Below are 25,720 nucleotides of genomic sequence, written 5' to 3' on the forward strand. Positions count from 1 at the left end.
GGCATTCAAGAGGCAGTAGGACAACCATCTGTCAAGTATGCTGTAGGGTGCATTCCTGCATTGAGCAGGGGGTTGGACTCGATGGCCTTTTAGGCCCCTTCCAACTCTATTATTCTATGATTCTAAGATAAGAACTCTTTAGAGGCGACGCTGGGTTACATAGACTCTGCATCATCTCCCCACAATCTACCTAACAGAGTTGTTGTGAGAACAATGCAAAATGCTCCTGTAGTGTTGAGATGTTCGAAAGACAGAGAAGACAAACGCGTGGAGTGTTTTCCCCTTTTCCTTCTAGCCCCAATCTACACTCCCAACTCACACTGGGGAAGCGAGGGAAATCCCCCGTTACTCTTGAGAAATCAAAACAAAAGTATACTCATTTTGAAAATAGTTATTCTAGTGTTCTAGTTAAAATAATAATCTAGTTCTATTTACCACCACCTCTTTTTTTATAGGAATCTGCAAACATCAGACATTAAATCTTAACTAAAAAGATCTTTGACAAGGCTTTAGTCATTTTGAAAAGCATCCGACACAAATTTGGCATCTAGAAACACCACATCTGATCCCTGCCTTGGGTTGCTCTGAAGTTCACCGAAAGCCAAATACTAGCAATTATGGTAATGATCCTAAAGACATAGATGGTGATTCAATCATACAATGACAATTTAAGATTAATCATGGGATATCACATCAGAGGGCTTTCTCAATGTACTATGCCACCAGTATGAAATTTGCTGCTTTAAGGTTGCCACCCTGTTGCACAGATGTTTAAAGGCATTCAGCCTTTGTCAGGAATAAAGGAGAGAACCCCACTCAGGATTCTGCAGACTTGAATTGCAAGATGTTTCAGACAGCTTTGTTTTTCCTCACATTACTTTATTAACTTCAGAGTGCTGACAGCTTGATTACCTTCGTACTGTTTATCAGTCCCAGCTCGCTACCTTTGTACACCTGTTCTATTTCTCAGTACAGCTACATCCTGATCCCTTGCACACAACACTGAACATTCCCTTATCTTTTCAACAACATATTTAGGAATGGTTAAACACACACACTTGAGGCCACATACTGTGTTCCTATGGAATGTAATATTTTAGAGGGTAAAAAACTCAAACAATTCTCCTCCCCCTGCCTAATTTATTATTTATTTTATTGCATTTCTATACCACCCAATAGCCGAAGCTCTTAAGTTTGCCACACTACAGGGAAAGAGTAAACACCAATCCCCTTTCCATCTGAAGCATTGCCATGGCCCCAATTAATTGAACCTTATCCAGCCAAATGGGACAGTACACTCATGTTTGCCTGGTGTGTTGTGAAAAGGGGTGAAAACATACTAATGTCAGAGGCTCAGTTCAGACAACACATTTCTCAATGATGGTTTTAGAACTCCATAGGGCAGTTTTTACACCACCATTGAGAAATGTGTTGTCTGCACGGTGATTTTTTTTTTTAGAAAACACTCCACGCTGAATATCCACACTGTGCAGAGGAGAGCTCCTGCACAACCGTTGTGTTGTGAGGAGGGCTCTGTGGAGTTTTCCGTTGCGTTGAGTGGACTTTTCCCATTGGCTACAGAGTTCTCTGGCAAGAGCGGTGAAAGGAGCGAGTGCCACTCTAGGAGGGCCACCAGGATTGTTGGTTTTTTTGCAGCAATGGCTGTTAGGATACCATCAGGACTGGGGGCGAAGAGAGGGCGGATGAACTGTCAAACGTCACGTTCCCTTTTACTCAACTCTACAGTAGCCCACAGTCACACAACGGTGGTGTTAGAACATGTTGTGTGGGGAGTACCCCCTTCAAACTCAACCGTTGAGGGGAGTTTTCCCACTGCGTAGAAAAACATGTCTGAACTGAGCCAGAGTCTTCTGAGATTTCTGTCTTGGCCTATTAAGGCTTAATTCTTCCTGGTTAATGTCAAAATTCACCAGATTTGTTACTTTATTTTAACATAGCCTCAACTATATGAATATGTGCCTTGTATGTGCCTTGGGTGTTTGTAGTTGTAGCCCACAGTACAGTTTAAAACAACAAATGCATCTTATACCAAAAGTTGCTAGAATGGAGCTTTAAACACACACACACACACACACACCCTAAACCAAACTGCAAGTACTTATAAAGATGTACCACCCAAAAAGTGATGGCAAGAATTCTTTAACTCTTTTGAAGATATTTAAATAACAGCTGATTTCCTCACGTATAAATGGGTCAAACCCTCACTGAATTTTCTACACTGCATATAACAGGTTCTGTCACTCGCAACCAACTGTTTTCTTGCACTCAAGGGTTCTCAGTTTTATAGCATATTTCCCATCAGCTACCTAGTCTCTTAAGGTTTCTCAGAAAATTGAAAATATATTGGTCAAATTTGAAAACACTTAAAAAATGAAAAGGATTTCAATTCTAAGTCATGAAGTCTGCAGTCCTAAACACACTAATGAATGTGCCCTAATAGACCCAGTGCGACTTACTTCTCAGTAGACACACATAGGCTAGAACTGTGCAGATTTTCATGATTACTGATCTAGTTCTGTTTTCCCATAAATTCTCCCACACTCCACAGCTTTTCTTTTGTACCCAGCTCCTAAATATATGTTCTTTGGGAAAAATAAAAAGTAATTATTCTTTGTGTTGTTGTTGTTTTAAAAAAATTGCATGAAAACAAAACTAGATGTGGCCATTCCATATATACCGCAAGTTGCTTGAAAGCTAGAACTTTGGAGATATTAAATAAGAAAGATGTTAGACCTAATAAAAGACATCCCCTCTGTTTCTTTCATTCCTGGAGGTACCAACACAATTATCAATTACAATAATCGATAACTGTATAATGTAAAGAGATGGCCAGGATATACAGCTGATACAAGCAGGAATCATGATTGCGGGAGTGAATTTCTTTTCAAGTTGATCGTTGCTGCAATTTCAGTGTAAACAACTTTCCCTGAAGAAAAGAGTGCTGTATAGTTTCAATGAATTTTAATAGATTTATACAGGTTAAATCCAACTGCATGATAACATCTTGAGTGAAATTCAAATCATTACAACCATTTTCATTCTGGCTCCATTAAAACGAGTACAAAATCAAAGGGTCAGTTGTCAGTGTTCACGATCCATACTTAACTATTTGAAGTGTGATATGCACAGATATGATACTTGTTATAGCTAAGCAAATTCAAAGAAAGATCAGGACAGCAAACCCAAGTGTACTTCCTAGGAAATAAGACCCATCAAATTCAGTGGCACGTAAGTAAACGTTTTTAGGACAGGCTAAAAGTCTGTCAGTCAATCGTGACTTATTTACATTAAAGGATAACGTTGAGATCTCACAAACTGAAAAGATTTGAAGTCTTAAGGAAATTTGAAACACCCTGCCCACTCCGCCCAGTTTGAATTTTCAATGGACACTTGAAAAAAATGAAATACTTTTTAGTCTCAGGTATTAGATACCTACCTAACTTTCCTAGTATGTTTCAGAAAGGAAATTGAGGTGACCATCTCTGTGGCAGAGAGGCTTCGATACCTACTTATGTGAACAGCCAAGCGTCTGTTGTGTATGCTTGCTCAAGACTTGCTGATTATGAAACTACTCCTGGCCCACACAGCTGCTATCTCACTGAAGGAGTCATTTCACATTTTCTCAAGAAACCATTGCAGTGCTCCATTATTAAACAGAAAGGGATCAAAGTTTATTTCCATCTCTCGGACCTGAGCACACGAGTTAAGCTGTGAGTGAACCTAATTGGTTTGGAAAACCTACCAGATTGTGCTAACTATTTTACATTGTTCACTAACCTGCATTGCGATTTACACCAGCAAACAAAATTGTTCAGAAATGAGTGCAAGTGAGCCCTTAAATTATTATGCCAATTGTCTTGCAGTGAAACTGGAGATGGTGCTCTAAGCAGGATTTTGATGTAAGATAAGGACATCTAAGATGCACTTTTCAATTTCAGAAAATTATTTTTAGATGGTCTATAGAGAAGATGGGTATGAAATTTTGTAGCATGGCAAGTTCATGGTATTTTTAGTTAGAGACACTATTAAGCTCTAAAGTCTGATTTACCACTATATCCAATAAATTACACCCTGAGATTAGTTTATCACTCGCTTTCTCAGAATAAACTTGTTTTTTCTATCCATACTAGTATGGCCTCAACACAAAAGTAAACATGATTTTTATGAACAGAAGTATTATTTTCATGCCAGAAGCAAATATCAAGCTTAGTATTCTTAGCACTGCAACTACTGTATGTTTGCTTATGTAGAATGTCAGGTGATACGCTAGACAACTTAACATTTGCAATTTTAAGGAACTAACCAGAGGGGAAAAAAATAGGTATGATCTTTACCAACTACTCAGGCTCAGACTACATGTGATGGTGACAGATCTAACTTTAAAACATACATATCTGCTGCCATCCAATGTTGAGTTTGAGCCTCAGTGAGGTATTCTTGACAGATCGAATTGCAGGCTGCAGGAAAAAGACGGGGCAAAAGGTGTTAGATACTTGAGCTGAAAGGACAAGCGGTGATGTAGCTTTTCTAGTTAAAGAGCAATTGCCTACCAGTCCAGGCGAAGGATTATACGGGGCTTCAAGTGTAGGGATGTGGACTAGCATAAAGGAGCAGTTTTCAAGGTTCATAAGGAGAATGCTTAAGTATGAAAAGAAGACCAGGGGATCTGGCAGCACACATCTTAGAACTACAACTAGGTGGGTTTGCTGCCAGTTCTAAACACCTTTCATAGAGACTTACTAACTGGTGGAAATAAATTAATTTTTCTCTCTAGATGTTTTCCTGTTGATACTGACTTTTCCATGAACTAGAGATTCTCCCTCCACCTCAAAAATGGTTTGGTGGTGGTGGGGAGATCTCACAGTATACTTAAAGACTCTGAAAAAAATCCCTCTCAGAACCACCGCAATGGTACTTACTGAGTAGATTCTTCAGTCACCGAGGACTTCACAGCAAAGAACTATCTCAAGTACCTTTACGCATAGCTCCTTCAGCTGAGTGGGACAAGCCGCCAAGCCTTGACTTTAAAACTCACCTGAGCGTACCCAACCCAATTGGCCAACGCTAGATGAATCAAGCACAATGTTTGGGCCAATAACTTCCCTCCCTATGACCCCACCAGGTGTGAATAGCAAGTTATCAGATACAGTCAACAACAGTGTTCCGCTACATCGTTACCAAATAGCTACCCTACAGTATTACTGGTGAGTACACTCCAACCCACTTTGATAAATCTTCAAACATATCAAAGGTCCTGTATATCTCCACCATGCACAGAAGAGCTGGATGTGACGGGAACTTTATTGGTTTCCACAAAAACAGACTCAAAGGCAGCTTCTTGCTCCTCCAAAGTGTCAGCCGCCGTGGCTCCTTGGACCAACGTGACATTGGGAACTGTTGGCTGATGCTCCGTAACTTTCTCCAGCTCTGTGGTTCTCTTCCCTTTCCTTTTGCCGAGTATTCGGACATAATTAGCTGGTACAAGTCCTGTTGTCTGGCCATCACGGCTGGCCAAAAGCCAGCCACGTATTTTGGGCTGTCGTTCTGGCAAAAAAAGAAAGAGAAGAAGATGATGATGATGATGATGATGATTTACATTTATATACTGCCCCACAGCCGAAGCTCTCTGGGCAGTTTACAAAAGTTAAAAACAGTGAACATTAAAAACAAATATACAAAAGAAAAGAAACTTGCATTTAACCAAAAGAGCTCACACACCTTACACCAAGCTAACTCCGCAAAGACCGGTTAGGTTAGATTTGTGTGACCCTCCCAAGCTTCTCAAGACCTGAGTGAAAAAAAATCTAAAGACTTTTTGACACATAATGATTAATAGTTAAATGAGCAAAATGGGAGTATTTAAATAAAGCAGTGACGATGTATAGTCAAATGTGAAAGGTACACAAAGAACTAGTAAATTTCATAATCAGAAAACATATATTTAGGGCAGTCTTGAGTTTAAGGATGTGCCTAGTAACCACACGGGTGACAAGGAACTGCAAGTAGGTGAGTGAGTGGGCTAATGGAGGAGAGACAGAGCGCTCTATCCCTCCTCTGCACGCACCACAGAAACCAAATGGACTGCACAAGAAGGGGTGCTCCTTCTTCCGAAACACAGCATAGAAATGCAGTGGGTTGCACTGGAAATGGGACGGTGCTCTCCATCTCCCCTCTGACAGCCACTAGCAGCTTAGTTCAAAACTCCGCAGGCAAACAGCTTTTCTGAGCTAATTAGAAGGGCTTTGGAGGAACCATCTTGCCCTGAGAGGAGGGGACAAGAAGCGGATTAAGCTTGAACTCATGAACAGGAAGCAAAAGGAGAGAAACAGAAATGGAAAAAAAGGTAAGCAGGCCTTCCAAACATCTCAGCCCAGAAGGCGAATAGATGTGGTGCAAACCTGGTTCTTAAAAGAAGTACAATCAGACCCAGAACAGAGATATTCCCTTCCATGTGGGCAACTGAACCAACACAATCATGCTTTTTTTCTCTCGTCCCTCCCAATCTCTTTTCCTTTACGGATTTTTAGGTGATCAGCCTGAGGGGAGGGACTGTCTTATTAGCGATTTTTGAAAGTGACTTTGGGAATTTTTTTTACAGCTGAAGCGCAGCAATAACATGCTTTAAATATATAATCATTCAAATATAATAGCAACCTTTAAATCAGACATGGCCTTCCTTGCTTCACATTTTAAGCAAATTCTAGAGTAAAGCAGTAAAGTTGAATCCAGTAAAGCTGAGTCCTCCGGGGTAGTTGTACTGAGCACTAAAGGTTCAGTATTGAACATCCAAAGCTGCCTGATACAAAGTCATACCACTGGCTAAGGCACTAGGCAGTACTGTCTACTCTATCAGGCAGCAATTCTCCAAGGTTTGCAGGCAAAGGACTTTCTCAGGCCTGCTACCCAAGATGCTTCAGCTGGAGACTGAACCTCGGGCCTTTCCTGCACAGAAAACATGCTGAACCCAAGATATGACGAATCATAGAATAGCAGAGTTGGAAGGGGCCTACAAGGCTATCGAGTCCAACCCCCTGCTCAATGCAGGAATCCACCCTAAAGCATTCCTGACAGGTGGTTGTCCAGCTGCCTCTTGAATGCCTCTAGTGTGGAAGAGCCCACAACCTCCCTAGGTAACTGATTCCATTGTCATACTGCTCTAACAGTCAGGAAGTTTTTCCTGATGTCCAGCCGGAATCTGGCTTCTCTTAACTTGAGCCTGTTATTCCGTGTCCTGCACTCGGGGAGGATCGAGAAGAGATCCTGGCCCTCCTCTGTGTGACAACCTTTTAAGTATTTGAAGAGTGCTATCATGTCTCCCCTCAATCTTCTCTTCTCCAGGCTAAACATGCCCAGTTCTTTCAGTCTTTCTTCATAGGGCTTTGTTTCCAGAGCCCTGATCATCCTGGTTGCCCTCCTCTGAACACGCTCCAGCTTGTCTGCGTCCTTCTTGAATTGTGAAGCCCAGAACTGGACGCAATACTCTAGATGAGGCCTAACCAGGGCTGAATAGAGAGGAACCAGTACCTCACATGATTTGGAAGCTATACTTCTATTAATAGAAGTATAGCTTCTATCCTCCATTACAACATTACTATTGTATGTTTAAGATAGCTGCAAACATTATATTCAAGCTCAAAAAAATTGCAGGTCACTCATGCTGGTCCATTAAGAAAAATAATAATCTAGAAATAACAATAGGCCTTACTAAAATACCTTTAGGGAATCCACTCTCAGCCTTTTCCAACTGCTCTCACCTAGTTGTATTAGCTAGCACCTCCCCACATCCACCCACAAAATGTCACAATATATTGTCTTCTAATAATGGTGAAGTCTCTGGCAGAACTGTCTAAGGGCACAAGGAGGTCTCTGGAAGCCACTGAATGACCTGATCAGATACAGGAGTAAAACACATGCAAAAAGACACGGGCTGAAATTGGGATCAACCCCCGTTGATCACAGCTGGACTTAGTTCTGAGCAAACATGGATAAGACGGAGTGGGTGACCAAGAAGAGGAAATCCCTCATGAGGGAAGCAGAGAGGTGGGGCGAGAGGCACGGAACAGGAAGGTTGGGTGTGATCTCTAGAAACTAAGGGAGAGGCCTGATGGAGAGTTCAGCGAGGAAGGCACAGAGCTGCACATGGCCAGGAGCTGCAGTGCTGGCAAAGGCTGAAATAACCAGCCAAGTCTTTGGCTACAGGCCAATAGTATCAACATACTAGCACAAGTTGTACAACAAATCTAACAATCACACGTGCAGATATTTCTAGAGAACCGTGCAAACAGGGTGGTTCCTTTACTGGGTAAACATTTGTAAGAGGAAGTGATTCTCTACCCCCAGACAGACAAGCTGTCCCCCAAAGCTCTCAAAAGACTGCTTTATAGTTCAGTTGAGCTAGTAAGATGAATTTTCTGAGGAATCGCAATGAATCTAAATTGTCTTACCTTTGGGTGCTAGTTTTAGCATTTCACCAGCACGCAACGAAATTTCTTCTTCTGAAACAGCATTGAAGTCATATTCTGCTCTCCCAACGACATGATCGTCCTCTCCACTTGCCCAATTACTGGAAACTGTTCCAGAGAACAAGGATTAAATGTATCGATATAAGCCTGCTTAGTGCAACGATCTGTTGCACTCAGAAAATAATCTTTGGTAGGCAGAATGATGCAAGGGCTGCAGCCTTCAGAGATGGATACAGGAAACTAGCTGAAATCCTCACTCACAAGTCAGGCAATCCAATCTCAGCCTTTTCCATCTGATCTCACCTAGCTGCATTAGCATTTCCCCACATCCCAAATGTCTACTAGCCCAATTGTACAGGCATACCTAATGTTTATAATTAGGGAAAGGGGAAAAGACTTTTCAAAGTGGTCGCTTGGACACAGTCTTTATTTGCCAGAGGTGACCAGGCAAGCAGTGATTTCTAAACCGGACTCTGAGCTCCTTAGCATAAGGATAGAATGCTTTACTTAAAAGATTACACCAGTTTTAAAATCTCTTCACTGGCTGCCAATTAGTTTCCTGGCGAAGTATAAAGTGTTGGTTATCACCTTTAAAGCCCTACATGGTTTGGGTTCAGGCTACCTGCGGGATCGCCTTTTCCCGTACAATCCGCCCTGCTCACTCAGGTCCTCTGGGAAGAATCTACTTCAGTCAGCCAAAACTAGGCTGACAGGTATTACCCAGAGGACCTTCTCTTCTGCTGCTCCCAGACTGTGGAATGGCCTGCCGGAGGAGACTCATCAGCTTGACAGTCTTTTAGCATTCAAGAAAGCTATCAAGACTGATCTATTCCGGCAGGCCTATCCAGTGGAATTTTAGGATGCTTTTAGTATGTTTTAATCATGTATACCCTATTTCTTCGATTCTAAAACGTGCTTTTTTCCCCATATAAACATCTCTAAAAATGGGGTGCGTCTTAGAATTGCAGGTGTGTCTTAGGGTTTTTTTTCCTGTTGGTGGTACTGAAATTAGTGTGCGTCTTACAATCGATGGCGTCTTACAATCAAAGAAATACGGTACTATGTTTTTAATCAGTTTTTATATGTTTTATATTCACTGTTGTTCCCTGCCTCGATCCAAGTGGAGAGGCGGGTAAGAAATATATTATTATTATCATTATCATCATCATCATCATCATCATCATCCTATGACATACATGGGTTTTACTCCTTCAAAGCCTTACACCGGCATTTTAGTTCCAGCACATGGCATACAAAAGTGCTCCGTTCAGCTGCAAAGTATTTCCAATTTCAGAGCACTCATGTCTAACATTTGACCAGGCTTTTCTATTTCCCCCTTTTTATTATATTGGTATACCAAAGGAAATTTTGCCCCGCTCCCCAAAGTTAAGATTAGGTTAATACAAATCTAAATTTGCTCCTCTCAACAGTCCTTCAGAACTTCTTTGCAGGATCCACATGTAACAGCCAGGACAGGCCTGTGGAAAGACTACTAGGTTGGGACAGGGAAGATTAAACTGCGTTCAACATGAGAGACCAAAGGTTGAAATTCCTGCTCAGCCATAAGAGTAACTGACAGGTGAACTACAAATTCCTAGTTTATTCTTTGCCCAGAGAAGCAAAGTCCAAAGCAATGGCACATAAGAACCTAAGAAGTACCCTGATGCTGCATCAGACCAAGGCTCCATATACCCTGTTTCCCCGAAAATAAGACAGTGTCTTATATTAATTTTTGCTCCCAAAGATGCGCTAGGTCTTATTTTCAGGGGATGTCTTATTTTTCCATGAAGAAGAATACGGTACACATTTTAAAAAAAGGTCTTATTTTCGGGGGGATGCCTTATATTACAGCGAGAGGCAAAACTGGAAGTAGGTCTTATTTTCGGGGGATGTCTTACTTTCGGGGAAACAGGGTAGTCCAGCACTCTGTTCACACAGTGGCCAACCAGCTATCAGCCAGGGATGAACAAGCAGGACATGGTGCAACAGCACCCTCCTGCCCATGTTCCCCAGCAACTGGTGCACACTTCCATTACTACCCTATTTCTTCGATTCCAAGACACACTTTTTCCCCATATAAACATCTCTAAAAATGGGGTGCGTCTTAGAATTGCAGGTGTGTCTTAGGTGGTTTTTTTTTTCTGTTGGTGGTACTGAAATTAGTGTGCGTCTTACAATCGATGGCGTCTTACAATCGAAGAAATACGGTACATCACACTGACGTTCCTGAGGATGGCTCCAGACTTACAAAAATTAAATAACTCCTTTATTGCTTATAAGAAATGCTACCAACATGAAGAAGGATATCAACTGCATTCATTTGTTTATATCAAGGGGAACCCCTTCACCCCGCCACATTACTAGTTGTACAGAACATCTCTGAACTTATCTGTGGTCACTTATCTTTTAATTGACTTTAAAAACAATGCTTCCTTTAGGCCTGTATTCTTGCTTACTTTATGCTTCTGTTGTTTAGTTTGCACCACGCAGGGCTATCGATGGAGAGTATTTGTTTGCAATTCTTCTTTGTTTGCACCCTGGTTGAAGGATTCAGCGCTTTGGTTTCAGGGTGTTGTTGTTGTTGTTAGTAATTATGAGAGCATGCTAAACTCACCCTCGTTGCAGGCAACCAAATTGTCAGGAAAGGCACTCATGTTATTCTGCACAAATCAATTCTATTTCTGAGAGGGTGAGAAAAGCATCTAAGCTCCAGATGAAAGGCAAGCTTGAAACCTTTGGTTTGGGACAAAATGTTCCAATTCTTCTTTATTTTGTTATCCAAATTGCTAATGTATTTTCACTTCCCCAATAGCTATTTTCTAAGGCTGCAGAGAGATCCACAGAAATATACGCATCATAGATTTCCTCAGGATCACAACTCGCTTAACACGTTTCCAATTTACTTACAAGACCAGCGATTATCAAACCAACCCACAATCACTAAATCTCCCTCAGTTTCCTCCTTTCTCCCACACAGGGAGAAGGTCAGTGTTGTCCTTAAAATCTTTTTCTCTCTGCAAACTCTTGGCCAGCAGTGCGGGATGGGGTAATCCAACTTTAGGAAGATTCCTGAGTTCATGAAAACTTGTACACTGAACTGAGCACTTGTCCCAAATAAAAAGGTCTTCTCACTCGGTGTGCATTTTGTAAGACTGGCACGTCTATTCCAAGGGCTGGAGTCTTTGGCTATATGTAAATAGAGCAGTTTAAGCCCTAAAATGTTCACCTTCCATAATAAAAGTAAACTCATTTTTTTCAAGAAGGGGATGATTATCTCGTTATTTTGTTACATTTTTCTATACAAGTAGAAAAAGTTCTTTTTGAGTAATAATGATAATTTATTACGTTTTTATACTACCCAATAGCCAAGGCTCTCTATCTTTGTTCACAACAAAGATACCAATAAAGAGTTAATGTTCCAACATACAAACTCTAATTGACCAAGAACTTCTAAAACACTCACAGTAACTTCAGGTCATCTTCATAGCCTCAAACATCACAGCCTGATTTTGTGTTAGCACTTACCGGCATTCCCACACATTGCAGTAGCCGAGACCAGGAAACACTTGTGGGATCGCTTCCTATTCCCATCAGGGTGAATTTGATTTAAATCACTTTGATTTAAATCATGATTTAAATCACAATTTAAATCAGACTCAATTTAATCATGTAACTTCTCCCCCCTAACAAAAAAGTGCTCTCTTCCTTGCTAAATTTTACACAACTCAGTGTTACCAAAGACTCATTCTTGCTGGTACAATCTTAATATTTACAACCAGATGAAGGTTTCATTTTTAGAATAGCAACTTTTCAGATTAGTTTTAAAATACTGATTTGGTTATACTATTAGAAACACATCATAGATAGATAATTATGAAATTATTGCGAGGTGAACTATCTCCAGTTTAATAGGTTACTTATTCATATTTGGACAACTTTTCTGCTGTACTTTATTGGAAGGAGAAAAATAATCGTACAGAAGCCTCTGGAAGAGCATGACATTGTGAATGGATTAATGGAATTCATTTACCAAAAAAATTAATCAGCCTCATGCTAAATAATTGAAAACTAATCCTTATTTCATGATGAATAACCTTTGGACTATAATGTATCTTAAATAGAAAACTATCTTTAGCTAGATTTTTCCTCAAAAAGCATTTTTTTTAAAAAAAAAATCCAATTTAAATAAAAAAATCCATTTTTTGATTTTTTTTTTTAAAAAGTCATTGATTTTTATCCACCCTGATTCCCATAATCACAGAGCCCTCTTTACCTGTTTCGTCATCTGTGTAGGTGGATAGCAGCTTCCATATGAGGTAGGGCCCCCCAAGAACAACAGCAAAGAACAGGAAAATGGGCCACGATTTTGCGGAGTTGGCCGCCTTTTCCTCGGAGCCGAGGCGGGCCACAGTTCCTTCACTTTCCGCCCACAAATCGTCATTCTCCGAGCTCCTTCTCAAACCCAGCAGCCTCTGCAGCCGCCTGTAGAGGTACCTTATCGTTCGGACCAACGCGAAAGCTGAAAACACCTTGGTGAAGTGTATTTTGAGACGGGAGAAGTGATTGGCTACATCCAAAACTGCTCGGAAACTGTTGTAGACGGCCGAAAAGGTGGCATCCATCATCATGCTGACCGAGGCGAAGGCGTGCACGATGCTTTCGATGGACTGAAACGCCCCCCGGCTACTTTCTTCTGCTTGCTGAACAAACCGGCTGGCAGGAACGTCGTCCATCCGAAACCGGTTGTAGCCCATGCCACCATATCCATAACTGTAAGGGCTGTAGGAATTTCCATAAAAGGAATTTCCATATCCGCCGTAGCCTGAAGAAAAGGAGCTGCTGTAAGCAGGTCTAAAAGTATTCAGGGCGGTGCTCCCGGTCTGTTGCGATGGCCTTGGCAGAATAGGAGGGGGCACTCGGGTGAGGATAGGTTGCCCAGGCCTCGTGAGCTGGCTGGCCCCCACATCAGCGGACCTACAATCCACAAATCTACTGTTAGCACTCAGGACGATTTTAATTTTTAAAATGCTCCTTCATCCCACTCTCCTCCAAACAGCGTATATGCTTCCTGGCTGACATAAATTTTATCTATGCATGTCCCTTTTGAATTGGTTCCTGGTGCCAGGACACAGAACTAAAATACCGGACTTAAAAAACAAATGTTTACAAAGATCATCTCACCACATGCGATATATATCCAGTGTTGAGATCAACTATCGGGCAGGTCTTCTGCTCCGATTTTGCATTTCGGATTTAGAGCTTCAAAGTTTTACGAGCTTTGGCTGCAATCATATGTGAACCGCCCAGAGAGCTTCGGCTATTGGGCGGTATAAAAATGTAATAAAATAAATAAATAAATGAATAAATGTCGGGAAAGGCCAATTCCAGAGGGGGAGCTGGGTTAGTCCGTCGCAGCAAAAACAGCGAGGGAGACTCGTGGCACTTTAAAGACGCAAAGGGCCTATTCATACGACACGCGGACCCACTGTGGATCACTCAAAAAACCAATCCACAGAGGCTTAGTGTATCGTGTGGAGGGAGAATTCCCACCCCACGACAGGCAGAGTACGCATGCTTGCTACCCACTTTCTGAAAGAGGGTTACCAGGCTGCCCATGTAGTTCCCAGGACATCCGGCGGGAACTCCGTGGGTTTTTAGCCTCGTTTGGTGATTTTTTTAAAAAAATGGTGGTGACCATAGAGTCCACCAGCAAGAATAGCCATCATGCTCTTGTTGCTGCAGGCTTTCTCCATGATCAGCAGCCTTTTCTTTTTACTCGAGTGGCTGCCGGGGGCCTATTTGGGGCATAGAGGATGGCAGGATGTGCAGTTAAACCATATGGAGGAGTTTCAGGTAAGTACTAAAGGGTGGGTGGGTAGCGGCACCACATGGTTCTACGTCATGTGATGGGCCCCCTTGTCATGGTTCTGTTATCCTCCCCTCTATCCTCCCCTATGCATGTCTGAACAGGGCCAAAGCATAAGCTTCTGTGGACTAGACTAGAGCCTACACCATCCTCAATTGCCTGATGTAAATACACCAAATAAACATCTTACCACCTTGTCAACATGGATATCATGGGAAACCTTGTCAAAACGCTTTGTTGAAATCAAGATATACTATGTTCGTTGTATTCCCATGATCTACCAAACCAGTGACTCTATTTTTTTTTAAAAAAAGAGTTACGGTTGGTTTTGCATTTTATTCCCGACAAACTCATGCTGGCTGCAATAAAAGTATTATTCTCTAGATGTTCACAGAGACCGACTGCTTCACTACCACCAGCCATTCCAGCAGGCTGTGCTGTGAGAAATGAGAAGGGGAAACAGGGCCAAACCATCAGCCCTGCAGAAATACTTTTTTAAAAAAACCTCTTCCGTCCCTATTCCTTTTTCCTTGTGAGTCACGCCTTTTTAGATGGCAAACTTATCAGGGGCTGTCTTGCTTTACTGATTATTTGTAAGCTACTCTGGAAGCATTTTTGTCTGAGCAGAGGGCTAAAAACATTTAATAAATCAACTGATCTAACCTTTTGCCCAGTATCAGTGTCAGGCTGACTACTCCGCAATTTTTCAGATCTGTCTTTTCCCACTTCTTGAAGATGCGGACAGCTTTCTTGCTAGTTTTCAGACTTCTGGCACCTTGCCCAGTTGAGAATTCTGGGAGAATTCTCAGCCAGCCGTTCTGAAATAATGTCTACAAGCTCTTTCAACACCTGGGAGTGTAATTAACCTGGCCCTGGAGATCTGAACTCATTTAAAGTAGCTAGGTTTTCCTCTAACCATCTCCTAACCTAGCCAGGGCTGCAAGTCCCTCCTTATATCATCCGTTCTACTTGTCCCAGGTTGAACACAACTTCCCTTTCGAAAGGAGACTCAGGGCCTTCCTAGACGAGGCCTTAGCGTGCCTTCTGTCCCGGCTTCCCTGCTGTGTGTCCAGATGACGCACAGGGGAATCCGCACAGACCGGAGCTGGGGAACGTCTAGGGACTTCCGCAGCTTTTCGCGGCTCCTCGCTTACTCGCAAGGAGCCGCGAAAAGCCGCAGACCTGCCTGGCACAGCGCTCATAGGAGCGCTGTGCCCATCGGCGGGGGGGGCGAAGGCTGGGAGGGTGGATGGCAGGGGGGGTGGCACGGGGGGAGGGGGGTGCGATCGCGCCGTGCGCCTCCTGGGCAATGCCTGGCATGGGGCGGCATTGCCCGGGCAATGCCGCCCCATGCCAGGCATTGCCCGGGCTTGGGCGGCGCGATCGCACCCCCCCTCCCCCCGTGCCACCCCCCCTGCCACCCCCCCTCCCAGCCTTCGCACCCCCCCGTAAAAAAATAATAACCTTGTCCGCCGTCTTCGGGCTGCACCCGGCCCCTTTAAAATAATAATAAAAAATGGCGGACGCCGCTGGGACGCGACGTCCCTACGCGTCCGCCGTGTGGTAGCCTGGGGGAGGCACGCTAATGTTAGCGCGCCTCGGCCCCGCCTCCCTGCCGGTGTAAGCCGGCAGGTCTAGCAAGGCCCTTAGACTAGATGGGAATTGAGTAGTTCCACCTTCTCTCCATCACCAGTTAACATGTCACCATATTCCCTAAGCAGCAACCCATCATTTGCTTGTGGTTCTTGCTCCAAACAGAGCCAAATAAGCCCTTTTTGATGTCACTTGCAAGACTTATTTATTTATTGCAGCTTTAAACTGCCCAGTAACCTAAGTTCTCAGTGTATTAAAAACACTAAAAACAGGTCTTAAAATACTTGGGAGAATAAACCTGCCCCTAAAAAGACCCTTATGGAGGTGCCATGAAAGCCTCTCTGGGGAGGGCCTTCTCTCTTGCCACCACTGCCTTGTCTCATTTGGTGAGTGCTCTTGGAGGAGGGCCTCAGCCAGTGACCCTAGGATCTGGGTTGGCAGATATGGAAAAAGACACTCGGCTCCAAGCTATTTAGGATTTTAAAAGCAGCACTTTGAATTGGGTCCAGAAATGGGCTGGCAGCCAATGCAGATTACAAGCATAATATGTTCAAATCAGCCAGTCCCAATTAGCAATCTAGCCACCGCATTTGGGGCTAACTGAAATTTCCAAATCATTTTTAAAAGCAGTCCCATTTATGATACTTTACAGTAACCCAAAGGGAAATTATCAGTGTGAGAAAAACTGTTGCAAGGCTATGTCCAAATAGGTCCATAGTTGGTGTAATAATTCCTGACACTATCCTCAGAACTGTACTCCTCCCTGCTTACACATCTCTCACTGTTCCTTGTGCAGACACATTGTCTTCTTTAGATGTTTCCCATTGTTCCTTCTCATGGGGATAGTGATTTTGCCTTCCATGGAATCTATTCCATGAAAGCGTAGGCAAAAATACATTATTATTATTATTATTATTATTATTATTATTATTATTATTATTTATTTATATAGCACCATCAATGTACATGGTGCTGTACAGAGTAAAACAGTAAATAGCAAGACCCTGCCGCATAGGCTTACATTCTAATAAAATCATAATAAAACAATAAGGAGGGGAAGAGAATGCAAACAGGCACAGGGTAAGGTAAACAGGCACTGGGTAGGGTAAAACTAACAGTATAAAGTCAGAACAAAATCAAGTTTTAAAAGCTTTAGGAAAAAGAAAAGTTTTTAGCTGAGCTTTAAAAGCTGTGGTTGAACTTGTAGTTCTCAAATGTTCTGGAAGAGCGTTCCAGGCATAAGGGGCAGCAGAAGAAAATGGACGAAGCCGAGCAAGGGAAGTAGAGGCCCTTGGGCAGGCGAGAAACATGGCATCAGAGGAGCGAAGAGCACGAGTCTTTAAGGTACCACAAGATTTTGCTGGTTGTTTTTTTTTAAAAAAATGGCAATTGGTCTTATTGTACTCAGTAGGATTTACTTCCAAGTAAATATGCACCAGCTCAGGCTGTTTAACTGATTTTATGTGGCAAGGGAATTTCAAGTAAAAAGGTAGAATCACAGGTTCAGATCAAAGGTTAATTATGCAACTGTCTGCGTTCATTTTGGCCCTGCCAGAATACACCATGTGTCTAAAATCAAAAACAAAACCCGGTTGGAAATCCAAGACTGCCTGGAAGAAATAGGTTAATTTCTGAAAGAACAAAATCAGCAGGAGCTGAACGATTGGACAACTGGGCTCAGACCGTGGGTTCAAGAATAACACCATGCTCAGACTCACTGGATTGATCTCCACGTTTCAGTTTCTGACTTATACACCGAGAAGGATGCAAGCCTGTAAACAGCTCAGAGAAAATCACTTGCCATGCGAAGTTAGTAATTTGTGGCCTGAAGGAAAAGAACATCCGTAAAGCTCCTTGCCTGGTAGTCACACCAAGTAAGCATTATTATTATTATTATTAATTATTATTATTATTATTATTATTATTTATATAGCACCATCAACGTACATGGTGCTGTACAGAGTAAAACAGTAAATAGCAAGACCCTGCCGCATAGGCTTACAATCTAATAAAATCATAGTAAAACAATAAGGAGGGGAAGAGAATGCAAACAGGCACAGGGTAGGGTAAGCAGGCACAGGGTAGGGTAAAACTAACAGTATAAAGTCTGAGCAACATCAAGTTTTAAAAGCTTTAGGAAAAAGAAAAGTTTTTAGTTGAGCTTTAAAAGCTGCGATTGAACTTGTAGTTCTCAAATGTTCTGGAAGAGCGTTCCAGGCGTAAGGGGCAGCGGAAGAAAATGGACGAAGCCGAGCAAGGGAAGTAGAGGCCCTTGGGTGGGTCACTATTTACAAACCCGGAATAAGGAAGTATTTCCCAGGGTGGTTTTTAGAATAAGAAAGTAAACACTGTAAAGCACTTTGTATTATTAATAGCAGTACCTACACCAAGCTCACAGTTTATTTCAGGTGTCTAGAAGGCCAGTAACTCAGTTTCCCGTCAGTAGCCGTCACTAACCCCTGAGGAACAGCTCTCTATTTTATAGAGCAATCACAATAAAATTGTGTCTGAACATAAAACAGTAAAAGCTTCCAGGAAGTTCAAATGTTAATGTGGCGATCAAGTTATACTACCAGAAAATACCTTTACAGCCTAATCCTATACACTTACTTGGGACTTAGGTTCTTCCAATTCTACCGAATTCTGTTGACTTCAAGATTAACTAAAGACAGGAGGGCTACAGTGTATGCAGGTATGTTATGCAATCTTAATTATTCAGGGAACACAGGTATGGAGTAATGATAACCACCTTGGGGCACCTGACCCACCACACCCATTTCGAGGGAAAGGGGTGGGACAGGGTGGAGAGGAAGAGTATCAGACTACTGATAATCTGCAACAGTATGCAAGCAACAGCTTGTTGCTCTTTCACTGGGGAAAATTCACACTGCAAAAGCCATCCTGAGGGTTGGGATCAGAACACCAAGAACCTTTGGAGTTGTGGACGTGCTGGTCTCTGCGACATAACAGACCCTTATACTAGGCCTGTCGCATAAACCCTTCTCAGGCCAAGCGCCACCACTTGAAAACCTGAGGGAGGGTTAAATAAAACCTTTCCCGTAGCTATGAGGGAAACAGGTTTAATAAAGGATCTGCTCTACATATACTGTTGGTATAATCTGGTGTAGGTGTTTAACAACTGTAAGACAGGTAAATAACACCAACTGATACGTGGTATTTGGTAGCTAACAAAATAATAAGTTTGTTGTTTAAAAGCTTTAAATCAAAATATAATACTTTCAATCCTGACTAAACTCTCTTCACACCAACCACCTCACTCTCTTCACACCAATCCTAAGTCCCTAGAATCCAAACTCTTCAATAAACTCATCCCCCAAACTCACATACCCCACAAACTCCCAACATTCTCCTTATATACTCCCCCCCCACCTATTACATCTTAAACCACGCCCACTCAGTTCTAACATTCCCTACTTACCAGACGTACTAATTTAGACCTAAACAAGATAATCAATTGTGGGGTAACATCACAGTCTCCCATTTAAAACTTTGGAGAAGGGCGAGCCAAAATTATCCCCAACAGAAACAGCGTGGGAGGATATTGCACATAGTTTTATGCTGCAGTTTATTCCTACAGTTTATAGGAAACAGGCTACACTGGGAGTCCTATCATCTTTTAATGTTGGCAGAGGATCCATTCTATATATTTTTTTTTTAACTAAGGTGACCCTATGAAAAGGAGGACAGGGCTCCTGTATCTTTAACAGTTGTATTGAAAAGGAAATTTCAGCAGTTGTGATTTGTATATATGGGGAACCTGGTGAAATTTCTTCTTCATCACAACAGTTAAAGTTGCAGGTGCCTTGCCTTCTTTTAAATCTGGTCACTCTAGTATAGCTCCTGCAGCTTTAACTGCTGTGATGAAGAGGGAATTTCACCAGCTTCTCCATATACACAAATGACGCCTGCTGAAATTCCCTTTTCTGTGCAACTGTTAAAGATACAGGAGCCCTGTCCTCCTTTTCATATGGTCACCCTATTTTAACCCCACATCCCAACATCGTTCCAAAAACATTGTTTTCTCTGCCCTGCTCCCCGGACCCCATGTATGTGACAGAAAGAAAAGAGGAGCATGGATTGCCAGTCCTCGCCATGCCTTCTTCTGCCTGCCAAGCTTATGGAAGGGGCTCATTCCCATGTGGGTGCAAGAGGAGATGGGGGCGAGATCAGGAGAAAGGGGGGGTGTCAATTAAACACTTATTTATTTATTACATTTCTATACTGCCCAATAACCGGAGCTCTCTGGGTGGTTCACAAAAATTAAAACCATTCAAAGTATAATGGTTATAATGTTAAGAACATAAGAAGAGCCATGTTGGATCAGACCAACACTAGCCCAGCACTCTGTTCACACAGTGGCCAGTCAGCTGTCGACCAGGGACCCACAAGCAGGACATGGGTGCAACAACACTCTCCCACCCATGTTCCCCGGCAACTGGCGTACATAGGCCTACTGCCTCTGGTACTGGCACTTTTCCTCCTGTTCTCCCCCCTCTCGATAACTGGAGAGGGTGGGAAGGAAACTGGGAAGGCCCAGGAGGGAGGGCCTCCTTTGAGCTCGCTACCAGAGCTGAGCCCCGGAACCTATTCCCCCTCTACCAATCTTCCATGTGTGTTGGGCTACAACTCCCATAATCCCCTAGCTGGGGGGGGGGCGGCGGCGGCTGATGGGAGTTGGAGTCTAACACATCTGGAGAGCACCAGGCTAAGGAAGGCTGCCCTACGGCTGCTCCACAGCCTTGAAGGGGCTTGCTCCTGAGCATGTGCAGAGTGCTGAGACTGAGCCACCAGCAGCAGCGAGGACCTATTTTAATGATTCAGCTCTTGAGGCCGGAACGGCGGCTGTTCCTCCCGTTCTACTCGATTCCTTGCTAGTTCCCGTCCCTCACACCCACCCACCCACCGGCCGCCTCACTCACAGTCGCCGGTTCTCCCAGGGCTTCGGGGGCGGCGGTTGGTTGGCCGCCATCATCGCGGCGCCTCCGCGGGGTTCTGCTGCTGCCGCCGCCTGCCCAGGCGAGCGCCGAGCGATCGACCCGACAAGGTCCCGCCTCCCCCGGGCCGCGCCGCGCCGCGCGCCGAGCCCATCGATCGACCGCCCCTTCCTGCTGCCAGTCAGGCCCGCGAGCTCCTTGGCTCGGGCCAAAGAGATGCACCAAAAGCGACCAAGACTTCCACATGCACACCTCGGCTCCGGTTCCCAAGGCGGTTTACAACGCATATCAGTGGGGGCTGGGGGCTCTGATTTCGCTGGGGTTGGGAATCCATTCTGGGCTTCAGTCAGAAAGCACTTTATAACAGTTTTATAGCGCTTTAAAGCAGTTAAAGCGCTTTATAACTGTTATAAAGCGCTTTAAAGCAGTAGTGTAGATCCGGCCCAGGGCTCTAAAAGAGTTATCCAAGGTGCTGAATCCTACCCCCAAAATAGGACCAGAACCTTTTGAGTTCTGGCTGGTTCTGATTAAAACCCAGAATGGATCTATCTATCTATAGATAGATAGATAGTCCAGTAATCGTATTAGCGTAATGCCTTTATTGGGAAAGGAACCTCTCCTGCAATCACTGAGTCATTTCTGACTCTTGGAGGGATGCCAGCTTTCGCTGATGTTTTCTTGGCAGGCCTTATAGCGGGGTGGTTTGCTGTTGCCTTCCCCGGCCGTTATTACCTTCCCCTTAAGCTAACTGGGTACTCATTTTACCGACCTCGGGAGGATGGAAGGCTGAGTCAACCTGAGCCGGCTGCCTGAAACCAGCTTCCGCTGGGATCGAACTCAGGCCGTGGGGAGAGTTTCAGCTGCAGAAACTGCTGCTTTACTGCTCTGCGCCACACAAGGCTCCTAATGCCGTTATTAGGCCAACTCAAACGTCACCAAAACGTGCAAGCTTTCAGATATTATTATTATTATTATTATTATTATTATTATTATTGAACAACAGGATGCATTAAAGCAGGGAAGCTGGTGGCTCTAATTTTGGTGCCACTGTGAATCCATTCTGGCCTTCAGTCTGAACTCTAAAGCAGCTGTCCAAGGTACTGAACCCAATCCCATAGGGAACAAGTGGACCTCCAGGTGTTTTGGATTACAAGTCCCATCAGGCCTAGCCAGCATAGCCGATGGTGAAGGATGATGAGAATTGCATCCCAACTACTTTTGGAAGACCAGAAGCTGCATTAAAGCAAGCCTACCGTGTGTTCCTTTCTGCGCTCACCAACAGCCTCAACGATTTCCTCTACTCAAAGTTTATTACGTGTTAATAACTTGCAATCATTCAGTCCTTATTGAATTGTTTTGAACTGTCCAGAGTCTCAGCTATTGGGCATTATAGAAATTAATAATAATAATAATAATAATAATAATAATAAATTTTAATTAAAGTCCAAAGTTGTATCCCAACAGAGTCCTCCAATGAGCGACTTAAGGCACAATCCTATGCATGCTTAGACAGGGGAAAAAGTCCTAACACTCCCAGAATTCCCCAGCAAGTACAGGTAGCTGGGGAATGCTGGGAGTTGTAGGACTTTTTTTCTGTCTAAACATCCATAGGATTGAGCCTTTACAGAATTTATATATCTAAGAAAGGACGAGATTATTTCAACGTATGGCAACGAAAGGTGTATTTTCAGTTCTTAACGTTTCTGCCTTTTGCAGCCACTAATGGAGCTGCCACCAGGAACCGGACGTATTACTTTAAAGCCATAGACACTGCAGCCCTTTGGCCTTCGTCGGGTGCTGTAGCTGGAGCCGGAATGTTTACTTCCGGAAGGCCGTTTCCTTTCCCCCTACCGGAAGCAAGGGCGGAAAAGGAAGTCATTGATAGGGACCTAGGGTGCAACGGCGAAATGGTCCCCCCATAGACTTTCTACATATTGGTAAACGAAGAAGGTAGGCGAGCAGGAAAATCAATCATGTCTTTATTTGTTTGTTTTGGGGTGGGCTTCTGTAGATCGCCCTGGTTCTGTGAACCCATTTAGCAAGACATGGGAGGGAGATTAAACGAGGCACCTGCTCACTTGTATCCAGAAATAAGCCCCATTGACTTCCAAATTGAAATATTCAGAAGAGCCAGGCTGACCTTGCTCTGGATGGAAAAGTCAGGGTAAGTCATAGAATCATAGAATAGCAGAGTTGGAAGGGGCCTACAAGGCCATCGAGTCCAACCCCCTGCTCAATGCAGGAATCCACCTAAAGCATCCCTGACAGATGCTTGCCCAGCTGCCTCTTGAAGGCCTCTAGTGTGGGAGAGCCCACAACCTCCGTAGGCAACTGATTCCACCGTCGCACTGCTCTAACAGTCAGGAAGTTTTTCCTGATGTCCAGCTGGAATCTGGCTTCCTTTAACTTGAGCCTGTTATTCCGTGTCCTGCACTCTGGGAGGATTGAGAAGAGATCCTGGCCCTCCTTTGTGTGACAACCTTTTAAGTATTTGAAGAGTGCTCTCATGTCTCCCCTCCATCTTCTCTTCTCCAGGCTAAACATGCCCAGTTCTTTCAGTCTCTCTTCATAGGGCTTTGTTTCCAGACCCCTGATCATCCTGGTTACCCTCCTCTGAACTAGTACTTAACTAGATCACACCCTGCTTCAGAAGCCTGTGCGAGATTGCATTATTTATTTATTATTGCATTTATATCCCTTAATTTACTATGATGCATTCATTTACTCTGCAACAACCAATGTCTTTAAGCAATGTCTTTATTATTCCAGCAGGGCTTCCCTTTTTAGAATCTTATTGGTGACTGTTGGATATTGTTTTATGTCGTATTACTTTATTGCTTGTTTCATCTTGTTTAAAATGTTTTTAACTTCGTGTGCCGCCTAGAGTATTTTGCATATAGGTGGGATATAAATTGAATAAATACAATAAAAAAGATAAAAATAAAGAAACCTAGAGAAGTGATCTGTGATATCTGAATAAGGAGGTTAAAAATTCACAAGTTTTTTTCCTTGGGAAATGTTGAAGAATGTCTAGGATCTGTGATTCAGAGTGCGCAAAGCTTGGAAATGAAAACTTCCCTTCCTGTACGACAGTCTCATAGCATATGTAGATTCTAGATCAAATGCTATGAGACTGTAATAGAGAAAGAAAGGGAGGTTTAATTTCAAAGCTTTGTGCATTCTGACGGATTTAACCCCTACCCCCAAAGGTTGTGTGTGTATGTGTGTGTGAGTGAGTGAGAGAGAGAGAGATGGACAAGAGTTGTCTCTTGTGGGATTTTTATGGAATACTGAACTAAGGTGTGGGGGTGAAGGGGGTCAATTATGAGTTACAACAAGCATGGCAGTAAAAGTACAGGCATGATGCGGAGAAGATCTAAGAAGGGCTTTGCTAAGGAACTGGAGGGATTGGGAGGTGGAGATGTCTTCTTCAGGTATAGGTAAGCGATAGCTGGTGGCCATCGATAGGCCAGATTTATTTGTTTGGCTTCAAGTACTCAATCTTTGTGGACTTAAATTAGGGGTGCAGGTAGCATTGGATGGTGCTAGGGGGCTGCATGTGTTCATGCATACACACACACACATGACTTGTGACCCCCTTGCTAGCACTAGCAAGGGAATTACTTCCTTTATCTCCAATCTCTCATCAGATGGACTAGCTAGTAAGGGTAAACTCAGGCAATGCCACGGAAGCTGATGCAGGGAGATCTGGTGAGTCACCGAAAATGGCTTGGTGGGCTTAATTTTTTGCCTGAAATACTAAACCTTTCTGCACAAGGAAATGGTTCCATACATGGGACCATATTTGTTGCTCTTTTCTGATTGTTCTCCAATTTTATTGGCTTCCTCTCTGAATGTGTTCATTGGAGAGTTTTCCTTGATCCTCACTCCCCCCACAACCACAGTAGTGATTCTCAAAGTTACTTTACTTTTCAAATACAGGCGTCGTCAGCATGATTGCATTGGCAGAAAATGATAGACCCATTGCTCAGATGTTAATGAATTTTGGAGCGTGCCCACGCTGTATTCTCCGGTTCTGCCGTGTGGGGCAGCAGGATTCGTACCGGCGTCCCCATAAGGTTTGGTTAAATTAAACTATTTTGATGGTGATGGGAGAGTTCTTTTAATCAGTGTTCAGGCCTGCCCAATCCTCTTTTCAAAGCAAGAGGAATATTCTTGGAGAAAGGAGTTTGGGGGGGGGGGATGGAGACTGGGGAGACAGAGATTACAGGGCCAAAAAGAGATTAGTCATAGGGGTGGGGAGACAACCAGCAAAACATCTCTATATGTTGAGAATCTGAATGGGCAGTGGGGTGGGAGTAAGGGAGTTACAGGTAACGGATGGATGGATGGAAATGTACCCGCCATGGTGCAACATGAAGGAACAACTTCGTGCAACATTAGGAAACCCATAGATCAACACAACCAATTGGGAAAGATTCAAATCCAAACATAGAATCATAGAATAGCAGAGTTGGAAGGGGCCTACAAGGCCATCGAGTCCAACCCCCTGCTCAATGCAGGAATCCATGCATCAATCATGATTAATTCATGTGGTCTACTACTAGTCCTGCAATTCTTGGGGGTGCGAGTTCAGTTAGTGGAGCCTCCCTAAACCTTCCCTGACGATACTATTTTTTATTCTTCCCCTGTCTCCTTCCCCTTTCCTGTGCTCCTCACTATCGCCGTGGTAGGCCACAATCCTGCTTTTTGTTCCTCTGTCTTCGTCAAATTTCTTGTGGCCACTTGTGGTGCCGACCACAGATGCCGCCTCTGTTAGCTGCATCAGCCAAGGGTGTCAGTCTTATCCTAGCTGGTGTGAT

The 25,720-nt window shown here is 43.4% G+C and overlaps 2 protein-coding genes across 2 annotated transcripts in view; one reads left to right on the plus strand and one right to left on the minus strand.

The window, feature by feature from the left end:
- Positions 1 to 2,967: 2,967 nt before the first annotated feature.
- On the minus strand, positions 2,968 to 20,961 carry PEX13 (peroxisomal biogenesis factor 13). Its single transcript, XM_063123797.1, has 4 exons — positions 20,883 to 20,961; positions 12,757 to 13,457; positions 8,466 to 8,591; positions 2,968 to 5,565 (listed from the first exon to the last, which is right to left on the minus strand). Exons 1-4 carry the CDS (start codon positions 20,933 to 20,935, stop codon positions 5,267 to 5,269), a joined length of 1,179 nt encoding a protein of 392 aa, XP_062979867.1. The 5' UTR covers positions 20,936 to 20,961; the 3' UTR covers positions 2,968 to 5,266.
- Positions 20,962 to 22,785: 1,824 nt separating this feature from the next.
- PUS10 (pseudouridine synthase 10) overlaps positions 22,786 to 25,720 on the plus strand; it is a 45,013-nt gene continuing 42,078 nt past the window's right edge. Inside the window, exons 1-2 of the mRNA XM_063123796.1 lie at positions 22,786 to 22,847; positions 24,840 to 24,976. Coding sequence (XP_062979866.1) covers positions 24,851 to 24,976 — 126 coding nt within the window. The 5' untranslated portion in view covers positions 22,786 to 22,847; positions 24,840 to 24,850. The remainder of the gene's footprint in view (positions 22,848 to 24,839; positions 24,977 to 25,720) is intronic.

The sequence above is a fragment of the Elgaria multicarinata genome, chromosome 4 (genome assembly GCF_023053635.1).
Source record: "Elgaria multicarinata webbii isolate HBS135686 ecotype San Diego chromosome 4, rElgMul1.1.pri, whole genome shotgun sequence".
NCBI lineage: Eukaryota > Metazoa > Chordata > Lepidosauria > Squamata > Anguidae > Elgaria > Elgaria multicarinata.